General features: G+C 45.4%; 2 protein-coding genes across 6 annotated transcripts in view; one reads left to right on the top strand and one right to left on the bottom strand.

Annotated features, from left to right (window-relative positions):
* Positions 1-20,806, bottom strand: part of focad (focadhesin) — a 369,017-nt gene that overhangs the window by 222,082 nt on the left and 126,129 nt on the right. The gene's annotated exons all lie outside the window — the stretch shown is intronic.
* Positions 1-20,806, top strand: part of pcdh7b (protocadherin 7b) — an 84,077-nt gene that overhangs the window by 32,778 nt on the left and 30,493 nt on the right. The window contains 1 exon segment of the mRNA XM_061808847.1: positions 12,767-12,962. Within this exon segment, the coding sequence (XP_061664831.1) occupies positions 12,767-12,962 (196 nt within the window).

Genomic DNA, 20,806 nt, shown 5'->3' with positions numbered 1-20,806 from the left:
ATCAGCTACGGCAGGCCTCCCCGGCATGACCCCGGCAACCCCTCAATTTATACCGAGGGTTCATTTAGCCGGCCCGATGGGGAGCGGCCATTAGTGTGGAGGCATGCTGCGCCGCGTCGCTTAGTTTCATCCAGTCAAGAGCGGCAAAGAAAGACCTCGCCGGCAGCAGCAAGGACGCGCTGCAGACAGCGCCGTCTGGCTTCGCTTGGACGGAACAAAGAAAAGCATCACGCGCTTCCTAAAAGGGGCTTAAGTACACACTTGGTGTCATCATCTGAGGAGGTAGAAAGGCGTCAAATTAAGTACATACACCTGAAAAAAAAAAAATCTACAGAACAGCAAAGTATGCAAAAGTTCAACCTCAACGGATGAACTGCCCCGTGTCTTCGATTGTCCTTTTTTGTTTGCCGTCAACGCACAACCCGGGAAGAGAAATAGTCCGCTGTCAGTGAGGATTTGACTGAAGGAAGCGATGTGGGCAAAGCTGACTCCGTGCCTCCATATTGATTCCGCATCACAGACGCTTCACTCCTCTGTGCTCGTCACTATTATGTGTCAGCCCGATGTCGCCTCAAATCAATAACCATCTCGCAGTCACACCCACTGAAACCAATATCGCCGCCGCTTATTATCGAGGAGCCACGACGTTCTCTGGTTGGCGAATAAGGTCTGGCACAAACAAATCGATCATCACTCCTTGGTTGTCGGATATCTCTAAAATAGTCACTCAACCGGTGGGTCAGCTGGTTAAAAAAAATGACAGGGGATCCTCAGTTCATGGGGATGGAATAGATTCAAGGTTGCAAACGCAATGAAGGAACTTGTTCGGTTATATCTAGCTCTACCGTTGAAACAAGACTCTGCGCTACCCCGTCGCCTCGCTCTCAAACCCAGCAGGTTAGGTTCCGCTGGGGGGGGTGAGACGCAAATACCGTCGGCGATTTTGTGAAGTGTGAACCGTGAATAGGCCAGGGTTCGCTGTAGCGGTTAAGGGAGCGGCCCGCCGACAGTGAGGTGCGGCCACCTGCGCCGGCTCACGGGAGGGGGCCTGTTCGACAGAGCCGGCGGGGGTCGGCTCGGGGAAGGGGGTGCTTTGCGGAACCGGAGCTGTTCCATCTGGCGGCCCGCTCACCTTCGCTGATGAATCGAGCATTCCTCGGATAGCAGCTGTTGGTGAGGTGATGGTCGCGCATACACATGAGGAAAAAGTGCTCCCGACGCGCAGACACAGGTGTACTCTCATTATGAGGGGTTGACTTCTGATAACCTCAGATTAGGTGAATCTATTCTTTATTCTGCCGTGAGCATGTAGACAAACGGCTACAGAAAATGGACGGACATGAGTTATCCCATCTCTCTCGGCGGACTTTGGGGGAGCGAGAGTTGCCCCTCGGGTGCTGTTCCACGACAACTTGCAACACAACTGCGTTGAGTTTGTGTTTGCAATCCCACAGTGTTATTCTGCATTATTGCGTGGAATGACAGGCGGGAATAAACAAGCGTCAGCACTAATTGCGTTCCGTGGCCCCTGCGAAGCGGCGAGAGTTGCCACGCGAGCCGAGGGACCAAAACAACTCAACGCAAACCACCTCTGATTTCCCATGAATCGGTCCCCGAAATGTCCGGCCGGTCAACAAGTGAGTAATGAGGTCTAATAAGGCGGTAACCCAAAAAGTGAAATCTCAAAAACGCACTTTTCATTTTTCCCCACAAGTCGCCGGCGTGAGTCGAGTGGAACCGTTTGCCGAGCGCCTCTGAGGGGAAGACAGTTTTACATGCGGATTAGCGCGCATATCGCCATCATCACACGCTGATCTGACGACTTGATACCCGCAAGGCGAGGGGGGCCTTTTTTCCCCCCATTTTCGCCAGTCTTCTGGAACACGCCCCCCAAAAAAAGAAAATCAATCTTATCTGCATTATGCTTGCTGCCACTTGTGTGACACACCTTGTGATTGATAACGTTGACATGCCGAACGTTTTACGAGCCAACAAAAACATTTGCGTATTCATTTAGCGGGCACGTCGGCAGCCCCCCCCCCCCCCAACGGTGCTTCTTAATCTCCCGACTCGTATCTTCATCATCGAAAAGTGCGCTTTCATCTTAATTCCGTTTTCATCCATCAAGCGGTGGGGGAGCTTTGACCTTGCTTGGTCCCGCCGAAGATAGCGAGGGAGGCTGGCGCAAGAGTGACAGGGATGACAAGTTGAGAGATAAGCGGCCACGAGTTGTGATGATGAAGGCGGGGGGACACGACATGGAGAAATGTGGCACCTTTATCCAAAAATAATCTATCTATGATAACATCATATAGTGATAGATAAAAAAATAATAATAATAATCAAGCTCTCACTATATGGTAGAATGTACAATGAATTTGTTTGCCCGTCTTTTGCCATATAAATATCATTTCAACCACAGAATAATAAATAATAATCTATTACCGAGTAAATTGATTGGATTGACTGTCTGCAACATTTTCCGTTTGGTGGTACGCCGTGAGATTTTTCCGATTCAAAATATGTGCCCCGGGCTTCATAAAGGTTGGCGCAACTGCGGATTTCAATCATTTTTGTTTTCATCATTGTACGCATCATTAGAAGCGTGGCGGATGGAAGATGTTACGCAAGTGTGCGCGCATGCTATGAGAAGGACACTTGGCAAGGGAACAGACAGTGGCAGGGAATAATGGCCGCTTTAAAATGAGTTGAATCTGCGTTCCACCCTACGTCAATCCATCTTCGTTTCCTATTGGACGGCAGCCCCGAATCTGTGATGACTGACGATGTTGAATAAAGTTGTTCATCCACAGATAAATGCAGATAATTCCTTTAATTTGATCTATAACGCAGTTATTACAGTTAATGGTTAATTTGTTAATACTACAATTAATGGAAATAAACTATTCTCATGTAGTGTACTTTTACCAATTATTTACTTTTTGAAAAAGTAAATGACACTTTTGGGCCAGTTTTACGTCTTCTCATTTCATAATTGGTAGAATATAAAATGAAAAGCTGCAAAATCTCTGAATAAATTGTTTTATGTTTCCCAATTTTGTATTAATTTCAAGATTTGAAGAATCAATTTAACAGTTTGCGTTCCACTGTACATAACACGGTAATTTTTTTTTTCTACACATGAAAATCATTATTCCAAGTCTTTAAAGGTATTTCAATGTTTTTGTGGTGGTCGGAAAACAAAAATCGGTTCTTTAGCATCAAAGTTTGCCCACCCGTGATGTAGACGGCTGCCCTCTTTTGTCTCCGCCGATTCACATTTCTGTACTCGTGTTCATTCAGCATCAAAATGTTCAATGTGGCAAAAGGAGTTAGCGTCTCCTTCACACATTTGTGACATCAAATACGGAAAACCCAGCTTTGCGTCAAATCCAGGCCGATCGTCGTGCTCCCTGCTGACAACCGCGTCACAACAAGGTAGCGGCGGCCGCAGGCTCGTCGCGACCCGACGATAGCGGGCCGCTGGTCAGACGCGGTGACGGATCACCGAAAATGACACCTTCACCTCTCCCCTCGCGCCAGAGTTTCTGCGTCTGGCCTGAGCTGATGACTGAGGTGTAAGACGTACGAGGTCCACTTCTGCGCCTGTCTGCGTTCAGCGAGCGCTCGTCGCAAGTCTCGAGTTTTAAATGTTTCGCAAAATAAGTCCCAAGATGTAAAAGACGATTGAAGTCAGACTCGAGTCAAGTGGCGAGTATCGAGTCCCCCACCTCTGGAATACACGCTGTGGATGCGCAAGCTGCCTGTGCTGTGCAAAGACAGACCACCAGCCAATGAGTAGAAAACACATCAGAGGATTTTTTTTTTTTTTGGTTTGGTGACTGCAGTCTATGTAAAAACAACAGGACGCCCCCCCCCCCCCCCCCCTCCCCAAGGGTCAGTTTGAGGACTCCAACAGCACCGAATCCCTGAACCAATCCAACCAACCCCCACAGCCGATGCAAAGCAAATGAATAAACACCCTGGGCTAAGCTCGTGGTGTTGTTCAAATGCATCCCTTAAGAATCGTATCGCTGTTACACCAGTGACCTAATCCGCCTCTTGAAGAGCAATTAAAAGTTTAGCGCAGACTTGAAGAAAGTAACCGTGTGATCTTTTCTTTTTCTGTCCCTCCTCGGCGGTGTGCGCCCTGTGAATGCTAATATGAATGCGTAACCATGGCACTCTTCCAAAGACATTCCAAACACAGTGGGAAAAGAAAAGACTTGCTTGAAGGGGGACACGGATGGATGGGGGGGGGGGGGGGAACTTCCCTTTTATTCTAAACTTTTGGAATTCGTCTCTGGTTCAATACCCGCTCCCCGCCTGTGCCATCCAAAAAGGTTCCTGGGAACTGGAAAAACAGATTCTAATCGAAATTTTCATTTAATTCAATTCCAAAAGGGATTGTTCCGAGACCCCAGTGGACGTGGTAGCCTTGACCATAGAAAGCATACAAGATTGGGTCACGCTTAGCGCTCTGTCAAACTCACGGTCGTGTAAAGATCAAATAGAGCCAAGTGTTCAACTTGCAACAATTGCTACTTGAGAACACAGAGACATGGGAAAAAAAAAAAAAAAAAAAAAAAAAGATACTTTCTGCACCGCACTTGAGCAAGCACTGCAAATTTCTTGGCGATAGGCTTTGCACAGCTGCTACATCAATCGAATCTATTTTTTTTTTTTGCTACTTTGTTTTGGTGTGTGCAAAAGAACAGAAACGCCGTGTGCTGTCCTTGTCTGCCCAGCTGAGTAAAAGCGCACCCAATGATGTATTTTTTTTTTTGTGACTACGTTAGAGCAAGGCACATTTTCCAGTATTCTTCAATTTAAAGGCCGAACCCAATGGTTGCTCTTTCCGGGAATCTTGGGTGGGTTTTTTTGGGGGGAATTCGCTTCCTCGGTTTCACCTCCTCATCCTGCCTTTCCTGATGGGAGGACTGCGCATGCGGAGGCGTCGGCGCATTGAGGAGGCTGGGAAGGAAGCGAAGAAGAGTCAAGAGAGTTTGACGGAGGGCGGTGGGGTCAGGTGAAGCGATCAGTCAGCCTACAACATGAAACCTTTGACTCCACGGGAGCTTGTTCTGAGGAAGCTGCAGCATTTATTGCCAACATTCCTGAGACTCACCCTTATTCAAATTCCCCCGGTCACTCACCGAAGAGACCGTCCACACTATGGACCATGTCTTGGGGTTTTTTTTTGTTGTTTTTTTTTTTTTTAACAATAAGCTCAATTGTCTTTTTAAGCCAAATTGTAATAGACACAGAGCCCTACCCTGACAGAACCCGAACGCCGGCTTTATCTGACAATTGTTGGAATTCGAACCTGTAGATATGCAGCAGGGTTTACGTTTCACTACTGGGATTCATGTTGAATGTCACGCGGATTTACTTTGGCACTCTCTGCATGTCTCAGGCATCTGTCTGCTCAACCCATTAAAAGTGAAACGCGGTGTCTTCATTTTGGACTTGATTACAGATTTCTCGCGTACTTCCGCAACTCAAATTTTCAAATCGTTTCCGTTGCCGTAGCTGGAGTTACACACCGCATTCCATCGCCGGACACAAAATAGGCTGTAAGTGTACCGCTAATTCCAAACAATGTGCCGTTTGCGAAAGGTTTTGCTGACAGTGTTTAGTTCAGGGGTGAAGGAAATGAAAAATCCAAATCCGAGAGCTCGCACATTATCGGTTGTGTTTTCATTGGCTCGACCCCGCACTTGAGTCAGAAAAGCCGCATGTTTTCTTTCCCCTCCCAGACAGGAAATAAGACAGGGTTGAGCCTTCAAATCTACCTGTGACTTTGTTTGCATTGTTTATCTGAAAAGACGGCAGCTTTGCTCAGCCGCCCGTGGTTGTCGCAGCCGGCTTTCAATCACAAGAACGCGCCCCATCCCCCTGCTTAGCTCTTTGCCCCCAGAGACTGCGGACGCCGAAAGCCCCCCCCCCGGAGAGAGCTCCCGGCATCTGGTAACCATAAAGGAAACGAGTGTTAACTTGTAATGAAAGCAATATATTAAAAGCCGCGCCGCTCTCGGGCCGGGCACGGTGAGGGGTTAAGCCGTGCGCGTTTCAGCATACAAGCGAGGGAACTCGATGAGGTTTGGATCCTTTTCTCATCTCTGCATTCAATGACGACAAGTCAACCCCCCCCCCCCCGCCGCCACACCGGATCCCAGTTAGGGGCAGGCAATATCCACAAAACCACAGTGCGCCACTTCCAGAATGACCATTAGCATAAACAAACTTGTCTCTCAAAGTGATTCGTCACAAGGACTTTTATTAGCTTTCCTCGAGGTCAGCCTGGTAAAACCCCCCCATCTAAAGTAATGGTCGGAAATAAAAGGTTTTCCTTTTACAAGCTGGACGGGTCATGTGTTTGCGCATTTGTGTGCAAGTGCTTCCCTCGCCGGACTTGATTGGCAGACGGGTGCACTTTAAGCCCGAGAGGTGGAAGGAGGCCATGTAGTTGGTCAGCCTTAACAAATGCTCGGGGTCTGCTCACAAGGGGTCAAGTCCGTGTCGCCCCCGCCATTCCCACCGTCACACTGACAGACAGATTGTTTTTAGCTACTTTACTGCAAAAAAAGGCAGAGGAAGACCATGTTTTGCCATGAAACTTGATCTTGGAGAGGAATTCCATGACATTTGGGGGGTTACTAGGGATATATGCCCGCTACCAGGGAAATACCATAAGAAGAAAGAAAAGAAAAGAATCCCATACCGGATCGGTCGTGGCCCGGATTAACAACGCCCGCCCCCGGCACTGCTAACCTGCAGGGCGTCGGTGGAAATTCAGCTACTGTGGGTCGAAGACAAAGAAGAGGAGGAAACCGGATCCAGCGTCAGAAGAAAAAGAGGAATGCACAGAGCCTACAACTGAGTGTAGGGACTTTGAATGTTGGGACTATGACAGGAAAAGCACAGGAGTTGGTTGACATGATGATTAGGAGAAAGGTTGATATTCTGTGCATCCAAGAGAGCAGGTGGAAAGGTAGTAAGGCTAGAAGTTTGGGAGCAGGGTTTAAATTATTCCACCACGGAGTAGATGGGAAGAGAAATGGAGTAGGGGTTATTTTAAAGGAAGCTGGCTAAGAATGTCTTGGAGGTGAAAAGAGTATCAGATCGAGTGATGAGACTAAAATTTGAAATTGAGGGTGTTGTGTATAATGTGGTTAGCGGCTATGCACCACAGGTAGGATGTGACCGAGAGTTGAAAGAGAAATTCTGGAAGGAACTAGATGAAGTAGTTCTGAGCATCCCAGACAGCGAGAGAGTTGTGATTGGTGCAGATTGTAATGGACATATTGGTAAAGGAAACAGGGGCGATGAAGAAGTGATGGGTAAGTACGGGATCCAGGAAAGGAACTTTGAAGGGCAGATGGTGGTGGACTTTGCAAAAAGGATGGAGATGGCTGTAGTGAACACTTATTTCCAGAAGAGGGAGGAACATATAGTGACCTACAAGAGCGGAGGTAGAACCACGCAGGTAGATTATATTTTGTGCAGACGATGTAATCTGAAGGAGGTTACTGACTGTAAAGTAGTGGTAGGGGAGAGTGTAGCTCGACAGCATAGGATGGTAGTTTGTAGGATGATTCTGGTGGTGGGTAGGAAGATTAGGAAGACAAAGGTAGAGCAGAGAACCATGTGGTGGAAGCTGAAAAAGGAAGAATGTTGTGCAGCCTTCCGGAAAGAGGTGAGACAGGCTCTCGATGGACAACCGAAGCTCCCGGAAGACTGGACGACGACAGCCAAGGTGATCAGAGAGACAGGCAGGAGAGTACTTGGTGTGTCATCTGGTAGGAAAGGGGAGAAGGAGACTTGGTGGTGGAACCCCAAAATACAGGGAGTCATACAAGGAAAGAGATTAGCGAAGAAGAAGTGGGATACTGAGAGGACAGAGGAGAGGCGAAAGGAGTACATCGAGATGCGACGTAGGGCAAAGGTAGAGGTGGCAAAGGCTAAACACGAGGCATATGAAGACATGTACACCAGGTTGGACACGAAAGAAGGAGAAAAGGATCTCTACAGGTTGGCCAGACAGAGGGATAGAGATGGGAAGGATGTGCAGCAGGTCAGGGTGATTAAGGATAGAGATGGAAATGTGTTGACTGGTGCCGGTAGTGTACTAAATAGATGGAAAGAATACTTTGAGAAGTTGATGAATGAAGAAAATGAGAGAGAAGGAAGAGTTGAAGAGGCAAGAGTGAAGGACCAGGAAGTGGAAATGATTACTAAGGGGGAAGTCAGAAAGGCACTACAAAGGATGAAAACTGGAAAGGCAGTTGGTCCTGATGACATACCGGTAGAGGTATGGAAGCAATTTGGAGAGATGGCTGTGGAGTTTTTGACCAACTTATTCAACAGAATACTAGCGGGCGAAAAGATGCCTGAAGAATGGAGGAAAAGTGTTCTAGTTCCCATTTTTAAGAACAAAGGGGATGTTCAGAGCTGTGGGAACTATAGAGGAATAAAATTGATGAGCCACACAATGAAGTTATGGGAAAGAGTAGTGGAGGCTAGACTCAGGACAGAAGTAAGTATCTGCGAGCAACAGTATGGTTTCATGCCTAGAAAGAGTACCACAGATGCATTATTTGCCTTGAGGATGCTCGTGGAAAAGTACAGAGAAGGTCAGAAGGAGCTACATTGCGTCTTTGTGGATCTAGAGAAAGCCTATGACAGAGTACCAAGAGAGGAACTGTGGTACTGCATGCGTAAGTCTGGTGTGGCAGAGAAGTATGTTAAAATAGTACAGGACATGTATGATGGCAGCAGAACAATGGTGAGGTGCGCCTTAGGTGTGACAGAGGAATTTAAGGTGGTGGTGGGACTGCATCAGGGATCAGCTCTGAGCCCCTTCCTGTTTGCAGTGGTAATGGATAGGCTGACAGATGAGGTTAGACTGGAATCCCCTTGGACCATGATGTTCGCAGATGATATTGTCATATGCAGTGAAAGCAGGGAGCATGCAGAGGAACAATTGGAAAGATGGAGACATGCACTGGAAAGGAGAGGAATGAAGATTAGCCGAAGTAAAACAGAATATATGTGCGTGAATGAGAAAAGTGGAGGGGGAAGAGTGAGGCTACAGGGAGAAGAGATAGCGAGGGTCGACGACTTCAAATACTTGGGGTCAACAATACAGAGCAATGGAGAGTGTGGTCAGGAAGTGAAGAAACGGGTCCAAGCAGGTTGGAACAGCTGGCGAAAGGTGTCTGGTGTGTTATGTGACAGAAGAGTGTCTGCTAGGATGAAGGGCAAAGTTTACAAAACAGTGGTGAGGCCGGCCATGATGTACGGATTAGAGACGGTGGCACTGAAGAAACAACAGGAATCTGAACTGGAGGTGGCAGAAATGAAGATGTTGAGGTTCTCGCTCGGAGTGACCAGGTTGGATAGGATTAGAAATGAGCTCATTAGAGGGACAGCCAAAGCTGGATGTTTTGGAGACAAGATTCGAGAGAGCAGACTTCGATGGTTTGGACATGTTCAGAGGCGAGAGAGTGAGTATATTGGTAGAAGGATGCTGAGGATGGAGCTCCCAGGCAAAAGGGCGAGAGGAAGACCAAAGAGAAGGTTTATGGATGTGGTGAGGGAAGACATGAGGGCAGTTGGGGTTAGAGAGGAAGATGCAGGAGATAGGCTAAGATGGCAAAAGATGACACGCTGTGGCGACCCCTAACGGGACAAGCCGAAAGGAAAAGAAGAAGAAGAAGACCAGGGAAATACCATAAGCAAATTTTGACCACCTCCTACCTAAAAAATGATTAAAATTACCTTCATTTCTAAAGTGGCACCTTGATCTCTACTTTGAGATTTGAATATAATGACATTTTACAAGATGACTGTAGATACTGTGGCACAAGATATCGGTAGATAACTTTACAACACCCGACCACCATTATTATTATTTTTTTTTTTTAAAGCAGTGGCTCAAAGAAAACTATTATAGATTATTTCCATTCATTTCAATAGGGAAAAAATAAGTGAGTTACGAACATGGTCATGGAAGAATTTGCATTTGTAGGTCTAGGTACTATTTAAAAAAAAAAAAAAAGTCTTGCATTCGGGATATAATGTACTACTTCCAACGTACTCCCTTGACACGGATTCCATTCAATAACTATTTTAATATATGAAGGCTTTTCTTTTCATTGAGGAAAATGGTTAAAATGGAGGTCACGGTATATTGCCAATGTGCCATTTTATATATATATATACACACACACACACACACACACATATAACCCCACTAACTTGACTTTTGATTGAAAAATGAAAAGCAATAAAGGTCACGGGTGCAGATGGTGCTGACAGCAGATTCTGATCCAGAGCCCGTGGCAATCCTGGCGTGAATTGCGGAGCCGCTCTGCAAACAAATTAGCTCCCTCCAACCATCTCACTGCGCAGCGAATAAAAGAAAAAGTTCAGGTGAATAAAGTATTTCCCGTAGTTTCATTTCCCGCAAACTAATTTTCCCCTTTCCTTGCCCGAGTGTTTCCAATTCATTAAGCGACATTCATTGCATTTGTGTCACTGAGAAAACTGTTTTCCCAGACTGCAGCACTCCGCTCAAAAAATCCACAAGCAACACCTCATGCACACACGCGCACACAAAAAAAAAGTGTTTTGGTGCATAAACAAACCAACAAAACCAACATTTAACATCTTAACATCGACTCAAGTGTGGTTATACTCACGGAGCAGTTTTCCTTCTGGGTCCACAGTTTTAATTACACAACAAATGTTTGGCTATCCGAGTGAGAGCCGCATGAATATTTATAGCGACTCATTTGTTGAGTGTTGATTGTAATTCCACGGAAACATGATTTATTGCCAGCATTGCCGCGTGAGCCAGTCAGCCAGACAAAGCGAACTAGGTGCAAGTCGCTAAATAAATGAACCTTCCCCGTTCAAACAGCATCGCTCGGTGGCCAAATTCCGGCTTGCTTTTAAAACAGGGTCCTTTAAATGATCATTCCGATTTATCTTCGGCCAACTGGGAAGCGTCATCGAGATGGCAAATATACACTTGCGTCTGCTCAAACGACAAAACGCTAAACTACAGCAAAAGCGCAGACAAATATGCAACAGCAGCTGAACATACTCTATGGATTTGATTGTGAAACTGACCTTTGACTACAAACAAATGTTAGACTTACTAGCTTCTACCGTTTTTTTTTTTTTTTAATCTGGTCAACCCCCCCCCCCACCCCCGTGTCGTTATTAGCCAATTAAGCGTTTTCTTGAAAACATTAGCAAAGCTGGAGCATGCGTTGTTATGACGGCATAAAAGCCTGCGCTCACGCTGTCTTTATTTTCTCTTCAGTACAACCACTATAAAAGCTAAGAGGAGGGAAAACGTGTGCGGAGAGCTTTTATTTATTCATCTTCATTGTAGAATTCATACTTTTGCAGTTTGACTAAAGGCGTTGAATCAGTAATTCTGTTTTTACCCAAGATATTTGCATACACCTGTATTTCTGCTTAAGTACGGAGCGTGTGCACTTTTGCCCTCTCAGGAAACAAATGACTAAATCCAACCGAAATCTCATTAACGAACCGCATTGGCCTCTTTGTAGCTTTTTATTTATGGTCGGAGCGAAGCTCGCGCTGAATCGGTATCTTTCTGCCGTTACCGCTTTGCGGCAGGCCGGATGGGAACGAGAGTCACCGAGACGGTGGAGTGAAAGAAAGAGGCTTTGACTTTAATGAAATGCTCTCACTGCTTAACTCACTGACACTGCTCAATAACACCTTCGATCAAGCAACACGTATCGACAGCGGCTCCTCTGGCAGAGACTCCGTCGGATGGGAATGCTCTTATCTTTACCTCTGCACAAGCTGAAGACTGCTGCTAAGACTCGTGCGGCCCTCGTTCACTTGCAGTCCTCCAATAAAGAAGCCAAAAACATTCGTTTCCCCTGCGGGCTAGAGCGAAGGCTGAGGGGCAGCCATGCTTACAGGTCTGGTCTGCAGAGTCCTATTGATTCATTTGTGGGTGTTTAAAGTAATGAAAGTTGTTGGAAACTACTGTAGAACATTTAGTCTTGGTCCTCGGTTGCCGTTGCAGTGAACTTCTATTTACGAGGGGTAGGGGAATCCGGGAGTTAGTAAAAGCCCATCTTCTGCCTAAAGGGGTTCGTATTTGCCCAAAAATATGATTTGATTTTTTTTGACTTACAATCATCTACAACAGTATGGACAGTAATAGTCAAGACATCCATCTACCATGTACACAATCATGATACCATGTTAAATAATTGACTGCATTCAGTAGTTACATAATCCAAACAACACATTCACATGAAGCTCATCAATAGTATTAGCTTGCGTACAGTCTTAAAAAAACAAGCTAGGACAAAGTGATGTGATACAGGCCTTTCGTGAAAGTGGTTCTTAGTCGCCACAACGCAAGTGAACATTTTGTATTTTCACTGACTAGTCCCAAGGGAAAAAAAAAAATGCTTCTCAAACCACATGAGTGAATTAAACCTAACCGCTGCACAACTACTGATTTGGCAGCAAAGTTATGCTTTTACTTCACAAGATAGGTTCTGAAATATATTTATCATACTTGTGGAGTCGCTCTATGCCCGGTACACCCCCTTTGAATTTCTTCAGAATCATCCCAAAAGGCCTCCCTTACACCTGTCTGCTTTGTTACTTCCTTGAACACCCTTCTCGAAAAATCTGAGGACAGAACTCCCTCTAAGCCTCCCTTTTATAGTGACCCCCGGCCATTTGGTTTCTCTTGTAGCCGTTTCGCCGAGTGACCTTCTCGGTGGTGAGCCAGCCCCAGGACCCTCACCAACAGGGATCGCTGCAGAGCTGCTACGACAGCGGCCTAGATGAATCCGAGACGCCGAGCAGCAAGAGTTCATCGGGGCCCCGACTGGGTGCACTGCCCCTCCCCGAGGACAGCTACGAGAGGACCACGCCGGATGGCAGTGTCGGTGAGGCAGAGCACATGGAAAATGGTAGGGGCAAACACTGAAAGGAGAGTGAGATAAGCTAGAGGGAACACATACATGCACATACCACCCAGAACGTTCAAGCGAGACGGCAGGGAGAGAGTCACAAACGTTTAAGAGTCTTTCAAAGCAAACTAAACACCACTTCCTGCAACAGGATAGGAGATTTGTCGCAGTGTGTTGACGTGCATACAACACAGACCTTCAACTTCGAGTTGAACGATCCATTTATCCATCATCCATTCATTCACCTTCGATAGCATTGCTCCTCGGAGTTACTGCGACTTTGGGGCGATAGGCAGGGAACACCCTGGAGTGGTCACACACCTCCCAACAACTCAGTCGTCATTTAGCCTAAGACGGTTGTGGAGCGCGGGCGCAAGTCGCAGTACCCGGAGACAGGCACGGGGAGAATGTGCAAACTCACACAGAAGTCAAGATTTGAGACCTGAACCTCGGAACTATGAGGCATGTTTGCAGACCACCGCCGCAGAAATCTATGACATCAAAATATCATAAAATGAAATTCAGACCAATGCTCCCGAGTTTTTATTGGAGGCTGCTTTGGACGACTCCCAAAGAACTGCATCTCTGCACTCTATCTCAATATAAAGTGAAGGGGGAGCAACCACGGGGGGCTAATACCCTACTTGAATTGGTAAGAAGCTGTGTTGGCAGTTGCTGTGTGCTTGCCTCGAGGCCCACATGAAAGAGCTAATATTTCTCTAAACGTGGGATAGACCTGCTGTGTAAAAACTACAGCCCATGCGTAAGACTGACTGAGTGAGTGAGTTGGCATGAATCAAACGTGCTTCTTTACAACTACTGGCATTCCGACAAGGTACACATCCTTGATCAACCCCGGAATCGAGCTTCAGACCAAGTTAAGGTTTTAGGGGAATTACCTCACAACCGAGTTGATAACTTCATGAAGTTGGTGTCAGCAATCAATTTATCAAAAGATGCATTACAGACAAATAGGAGTAATCAAGATAACTGGATCAACGGCCGTCAGCCTTGCCGCACAGAGACTCGGTCAACGCAGACACAAGTCTGACATAGGGGTATTTCGTGGATGCTTTTAAAAAAAAATAATAATAATATTTTGCATTCTGCCTGCCTCCACAAATTAGGTGGGATATAAAATTTGTTCCTGGTGCTGCGATCCAAGCCCTAAAAACGTCACTAATGCGTCCTTGACCGAGGCCTTTACTCGCTCACTTATTAAGAGGGCATCGCTTAAACACACTAGTGCGAAATGACTGCAATTATCAAAGGTTAGGGCAAATATTGGCTAACTGCTCAAGCCTCTGTTGGAGGGGAGGGTTAACTCCACTTATTAGTTCCTTGATCATTGTTTCTATGCGAAAGATAAGCGCCATTCATCTTTCAGCTTGAACTTGGTCGTTTGTCCAGAGATGAACTCGACTCTCTCGGCGCGTCCGTTCTGCCTCCCACCAAAGTTTTGCTTCAGACCACACACACAGACTCGGGTGTGTCGAAAGATTCCGCAGTTGACAGCACAAAACGGGGTGCGTTGAGAGTACGGCATCTGGACGGCTGGACCCCTTCACTTATTAATGAGCACACCCTCTATCAGATATTCATAAACTGTAAGAATTCAGTCAAACAGCCAATTCGACACTTCAGGCAACGTGCCCCGTGCCCTGTGCCCTTTTTTTTTTTGGTTTTTTTTTTGATGACTGCATTTCTTTGAAAGGATCGGTGGAGGCTTTTCGCAACCTCTTGGACTTCATCTCCGAATAAACGGTGCTCTCGCATCATCCCAACCCAAATGCAACGTCAGATCTCGAAATCAGAACAGCCCCCGGCGCTACATGTCAAAGGGGACTGACTCAAATCAGGTGGACTCGACTCAGGTCAGAATTAAGTTTAGAACCTGGGACATGCTTGGCGAAAACCTATTAAAGACTCAACTTGACTCTGTTGACCTTGTCTTGGGATTAATGAGAAACGATTTGAAGACAGCGTGCCATTTTGGTATCTGAAATAAAAGCGATTTCCTTGTGTACTGCTCACCAATCTGCCAGAGGCCATTTCCTGAAATGCATATTTTCGTGACAGCTGTTAAGAATATGACATTTGGATTCAAGGAGTAGGTTTTTGATCAAATTCGGGGACAAGGGAACGCCAACAAGCCATGTTTGCAACTCAAGGTTAGGAGAATAACTATCCTCATCTGTTAGAAAGAAATCCACAAAAGAGAGGAAAGAGACCAACTTAACAGTTTGGCTAACTGATGGGTGGTCGACTTTAATGCTGTTTCTACGTTTAAAAGGACAAAGTGAGAGAAAATAAGAGACTAGATTTTGAACCATTTAAGAATTAATGCAAATGTGAAACAGCTTACTAGCGTAATGTATGAATATTTTTGAATTTTCCGACTTGCAAAAGATTGGGACTCGACAGATCACCTACTTAAGTCATAGCTGATCGGAAACATAACGGGGATTGCACCTGTCGGGCCTGATTCTTGCAAAAGTATCTTGGGACTTAGTTGATCGTGGGTAAACGCTTACGGAATATTCTAGACACGAGACTTTCTCCGAGCGACGCAACCGTGCACTCCGAGGCCTCTTCACTGAAGCTCTGTGGTCGTGCCGTTTAAACAACAGCAAGACTCGCAGAGATGTGTCAACGCAATTCACAGTACGCTTTGGCTTCGCGCGTTTTGACTAAATTTACCACTCAGGGAAGGCTATTTATGCTGTATGATAACTTTGCAGGCAAAGAGACTTGCTGGGAGCCAGAAAATCTTTAAAACATTCCGGCAAGCTGAGACGGAACCTTAAGGATGATCACTTGCAGATAGAACAACCTTTTACCGGCCCGGACGTCACAGAGTTCATTCGACTGCCGAGACTGATGAAGAGTGCAAATATGTGGCAGCCTCTAAAAAGAGTAATACGGCTCATCCGAGCACACCTCCCACACTCTTTTACTCGAGCTGCCAGACAAGGGAGCAAACGTTACCCTGAAGTGGGAGACTACAAACTTTGCAGTTGTTAAGAAGACAATGGATACAACAGACGTGGGGAATGCGTAGCGTTTCGCAGGAGTTTTTTAACGTGAAAAGAAAGGGCTAAAATTTCCTTTTTCATGGCAGTGCCGTGGGTGGGGTGCGGTGAGGTTGGTGCCGCTGCAAAAACAAGGTTTAAAAACAAAACAACAAAGGTTAGGGGATGAGGTGTGCAACATTTGAGCATCATTGTCTGCCGACGGAGCAAGAAAGTTGGACTTTTTTTTTTTTTTTAAACAGGTCAACAGTGAGAATGATATCCGAAAATGTTGTCTTCGCCGAACAGCTTTTTAAAGATAAAATGTGTTCAGATCAGGAAGGAGGAATTCCCTATTAGGATTTTTTAACAACAACAACATCAAGCGTTTGAAAGGCTCTTAAAAACAAAAATGTCAGGAGATTTTTTTTTTTTTTTGGTGGTGGTGGGGGGGGGGGGGGAGAACAAACATACGTTACCTCGGTTTGTGATATTTAACCTTGGTTGGAATTCTCGGTTTTTTTGCAGTGTGAGCTTATCTCTCGACATCGTTATCGTCATGTCTCACAATTTCTTGAGTATGTGTGTGTGTGTGTGTTGAGGAGGCAGGCCTGATCTTGGGGCCAGATGGCAACGTAAGTGCATTTAATTAAAACCATTCATATTTCAAGAGCGGAAGCGGCAACAGCTCTAGTCTTCGGGTTGATTTCCCCAAATGTGGTGGAGGGACAGTTACGTACGTGTGGGGTGGGGGTGGCGGTTGCCTTGAAGGCTGAAGACATTTGCATTATCCACCCCCCCCCCGCCCCATCCCAAAGGTCACGGCCCGTCTGTGTGTGCACAAATTAAAACGCCAGAATGCAAAATCTGCAATCGGGACAGAAACGGGACAAATAGCGCCAGTCATATGAATTATTCCCAGATCTGGGAATTTGTCCATTTTTTTCTTTGTATTTTGAGAGCGCTTGGGATAAATAATGGAGGAGAAAAACAAAAAAAAATAATGCTATAAGTGTAACGCTTTTGTATGTGGGCGAGGAGCGCTAGCCATTTGGACTGCGTGTCTTTAAAAAAAAAAAATAATAATAATATTTACAGGTGAATTATTACATAACCCTCAATGCCCAGTTAATTCCAATTTGGAAAAGCTTGGTACCTTCACCTACAAGTTTCATTCATTTCATCATTCACTCAATGTCCTTTAGTCCATTCTTGCCCAACCGCCGAAAATAGCAAAAACTTGTTTTAAATGAAAGGACATAATGGTGCTCCTTATTGTGCATCTCAACCAACGGGGCAGTATAATAGTCATGCCTTGCGTATTATACACACATTTGATGAAGCACAATTTAAATTGAAGGATTGATTAAAAAAAAAAAATGAAAGATTTATATTAAGGCTAGTCTTGGTAAGCATTATGAGTTAGCATTGACCCTGCAGACTTTCCTAAAACTTTATGCGGTCTTGTTAAATACACAATAAATCAGGGAGACTCTATTCTCAGAACATTTTTTTTTTTTTTTTCGCATCTGTAGATTCTTATATCACGCATGGCTCCCATCCATCACCTGCTCCTCGCCGCCCCTATTTCTTTCCGTGATATCCCCCTCAGGCGAGGCGACAGCAAGCGAGATAGGCACAACAAGAGGACCCGGTGAGATAACGCCGAGCGAGGGACCCGACGGCGACGAGACTGCTGCTGAGCGAATGACTAACGCGGCAGAACAGAAGCTCGGAAAGCAGATGGAACAGCGGGGAGGCGGGAGAGGCCCGGGCGCTATAGAAGGAAGAAATTAATTCATGAATGTTTAAAAAAAAAAAAAAAAGCGTAAATGGGGTAAAGGAGTGAAATCATACGATAAGACGGCAGCGGGGAGTGACGGCTGACAGAGAAGTGATTGATCGAAGCTCGGCGGGAGCAGGCGGGTATTCCAATCATCCCCCGGTGTCGCGTCCAAAGGTCCGACATCTTCCTCGTCGCCTCCGCGACGTAAGCGCACGTGAGCCGTAAAGCCCCCGAATTGCCTTTGCCCGAGTTCAATCTGAAGGAAAAGCCGCCACGCACGGGAAGTTAGCCAGGATTTGGGAAAGCAGACTGACACTGCAGACGACAACATGCAGTCCCCCCCCCCCCCCCCATTAATAATAATGATAATCATTAATAAAAAGAATACGTAGCTACTCAATACTGAAAAATATTTGTAAGAGTTTTTGTGTAATCATACGAGCGCAAGATGTAATATATGTACAGCATATCATATGCAATGTAATGCAAATAATTTTCCTTTTATTCATTTTTATTGACTGCGTTATAGTTTAGCCCAGCCGTCAATATAATTTTGAATTATTATTCTCACGATTCAATTGATATATACTTATTAAATTGCCACTAGTGCCATTTCACTTCAAAACATTGAATATGTTTAACATACACAAATGCTCAACATTTATAACTAAAATTGAACTATACGTTATATATGATTATACATTATCCGCATTACATTTTCATGCATCAATAACTAAACTTTTTATTCCACCCATTATTTCCTCCACACATACAGGAAATTTGTGTGAATTTCAATTTATGAATTGAAAGAAAACCAATGAGCCAAGAAGTCGGAACAAAAGGAGAGAAAAATCGAAACTTTATGCCCATTTGGTGAGGACCTCTCGGTTTTGAATATGAAGACGTTCGAAAAAAATATGTTCAATTGTGATTTTTGACTTGTGACGACACACACAAAAAACTGTCATGGCGGTGCTGAGACACGATTGCGTTTTTAATGAGGGCCTGCAGTTATGTTTATGTGCAGTGGAGCGGAAGTCTGGCTCGCATTCAAAACAACCGCCGTCCGCTTTTTCCGTTACTAGCATCGCCGCGGCTACGCTACACATAACAGGTGTAACGTTTGGGCGCGTTCCCCCTCCCGTCCGACATCTTTTTCTGTTGGGAGGGGGAATGTGAATAACCCGGAAAACCGGGAACGTGGTTGTTGGCATTCCTTTGAATACCTAATTGTGTCCTGGCTGTGCGTATGTTGCTGACTTCAGAGCCTTAAAAAAACAAAAAAACAAAAAAAAAAGGGGGGGTGTGGGGTCATTCGTCTTTCTTTTCTCACTACGGGCGGGGATGAGGTGGAATACAAAAAAAAAAACAAAAAAACAAACAAACAAACACACATTCTGTAGGTTTGACACCCCGACCGTGGGGCCTCATACATTCATTCATGTACCCGACAAACATATCTCACAGCGGAGGGAAGTGCATAATAACTCCCGGGAACCGTTTCTCCGGCGACGCATTCGTTCCACGCGTCGCCACAACAACGAGGCCTTCGCGATTTAATTTGTGTCTGCTGTTGTGATGGTGAAACGCCACGTTTGTCTGATTGGGGAACGCGTTTGCCGCTCGAAGCAGATGTCGGGTGCCCGCAGCAAACATGAATCCCTCGCTTTTTGGAATCACTGCCAAAGAATTTGGACTGAAATATCTTCCGTGTAAACAGGTTTATACAACACAGTAAAACCACCGATTTGCAAATTTCTCCGCGGAACACCATTGAAACAATTCAGGGAAAAAGGCACCTGTTTGTATATTTTTACTACGCTATTTATTGTACAGTGGTCCTTCCTTTGTGATGATTTTTCAAGATCCGGCCCCTTCAGTCAACTGCAGTTTGGATGATTGACCGACTCAACAAAAGACTTCAATATTTTTCAAAACGTATTTAAAACAACTGCCTAAAGAAAAGCCCTGCTAGCTTACCGCCACAAAAAAAAAAAAAAAAAGCATCGACATACTACTATTACCTAGCAGATCAAAAAGAGCATTTTAAGTCCCACCATCGTGACCAAAAATCAAAGTAGCACAGTAGTTTTTGTCCTAAAAAAAATATTCACAGGATTATTGGCCAATGCGCTTGAAAATGGGGGAACAATTGAAAAGAAAAAACCAATTAAAAAGCATGCAACATCAGAAAAAAAAAATCATTCTTAAAGAGGAAATGCCAATACTGCACATTGATTTTCTAACCAGACACTCTCTCTCTCTAGCGGGTCTTTCAAGTACAACCAGAGGGAATTTGCGGACCAATCATGGCACTCGTACCGCACTTTGAAAATCCCTGATTTTCAACAAAAATGGTGGAACAACATGTAGACAGTACAAGAGTACTCACAGGCATACATTCTTTATCCTCTACATAAAAAAAAAAAAAAACTTTTACAGCATCTGACTGAGTCTCTCAGTACGTTTGTGAAACTCGTTTATGGCTGCATGACATGATCATGATTAGCATTTTTCTTCCCCCAGTGGCCGAGGCGGACTGTGGCAAGTAGCACCCCAATTGGTGATCCAGTTCAGCGATTGTGCTGACTCGCACCTTCTCGTTTTGACCTTTTGAGATATGAATCCCCAAAATGTGTACACATTTTTTTCCCCACTCCCTCGCGCCAATGTTTGCGCATGTTCCCCTCCTCGTCCTCTGTTTGTATTCTGCATGCGCGCCGCCCGGGCCCACCAGCTGCTTAACCTCTGACATTTGAGATACGTGTTGGAATAAATGAGAAGTTTTGGGTTGAGAAAACCGCTCGCTGCGCTCACTGGCCGAGAAACCGGTGTCCGATCCCCCCCCCCCAATTCTAGCCATGAATTGATTACGCTTTCATGTTATTAATCTAGAATTTTCCAGCAACCACTCCAGAGCATTTTCTGTGCCACTGCTCACCGTCAAAGGTCTTTTTCAGCTTGAGTCCACAGATTCTCTATAGAGTTGATGTCAGGGGATAATCCTGGCCACACCAGGAGTT

This window comes from Syngnathoides biaculeatus, chromosome 21 (genome assembly GCF_019802595.1).
Source record: "Syngnathoides biaculeatus isolate LvHL_M chromosome 21, ASM1980259v1, whole genome shotgun sequence".
NCBI lineage: Eukaryota > Metazoa > Chordata > Actinopteri > Syngnathiformes > Syngnathidae > Syngnathoides > Syngnathoides biaculeatus.
The sequence above is the reverse complement of the archived record's forward strand: the minus strand, read 5'-3'. Positions and strand labels throughout refer to the sequence as shown.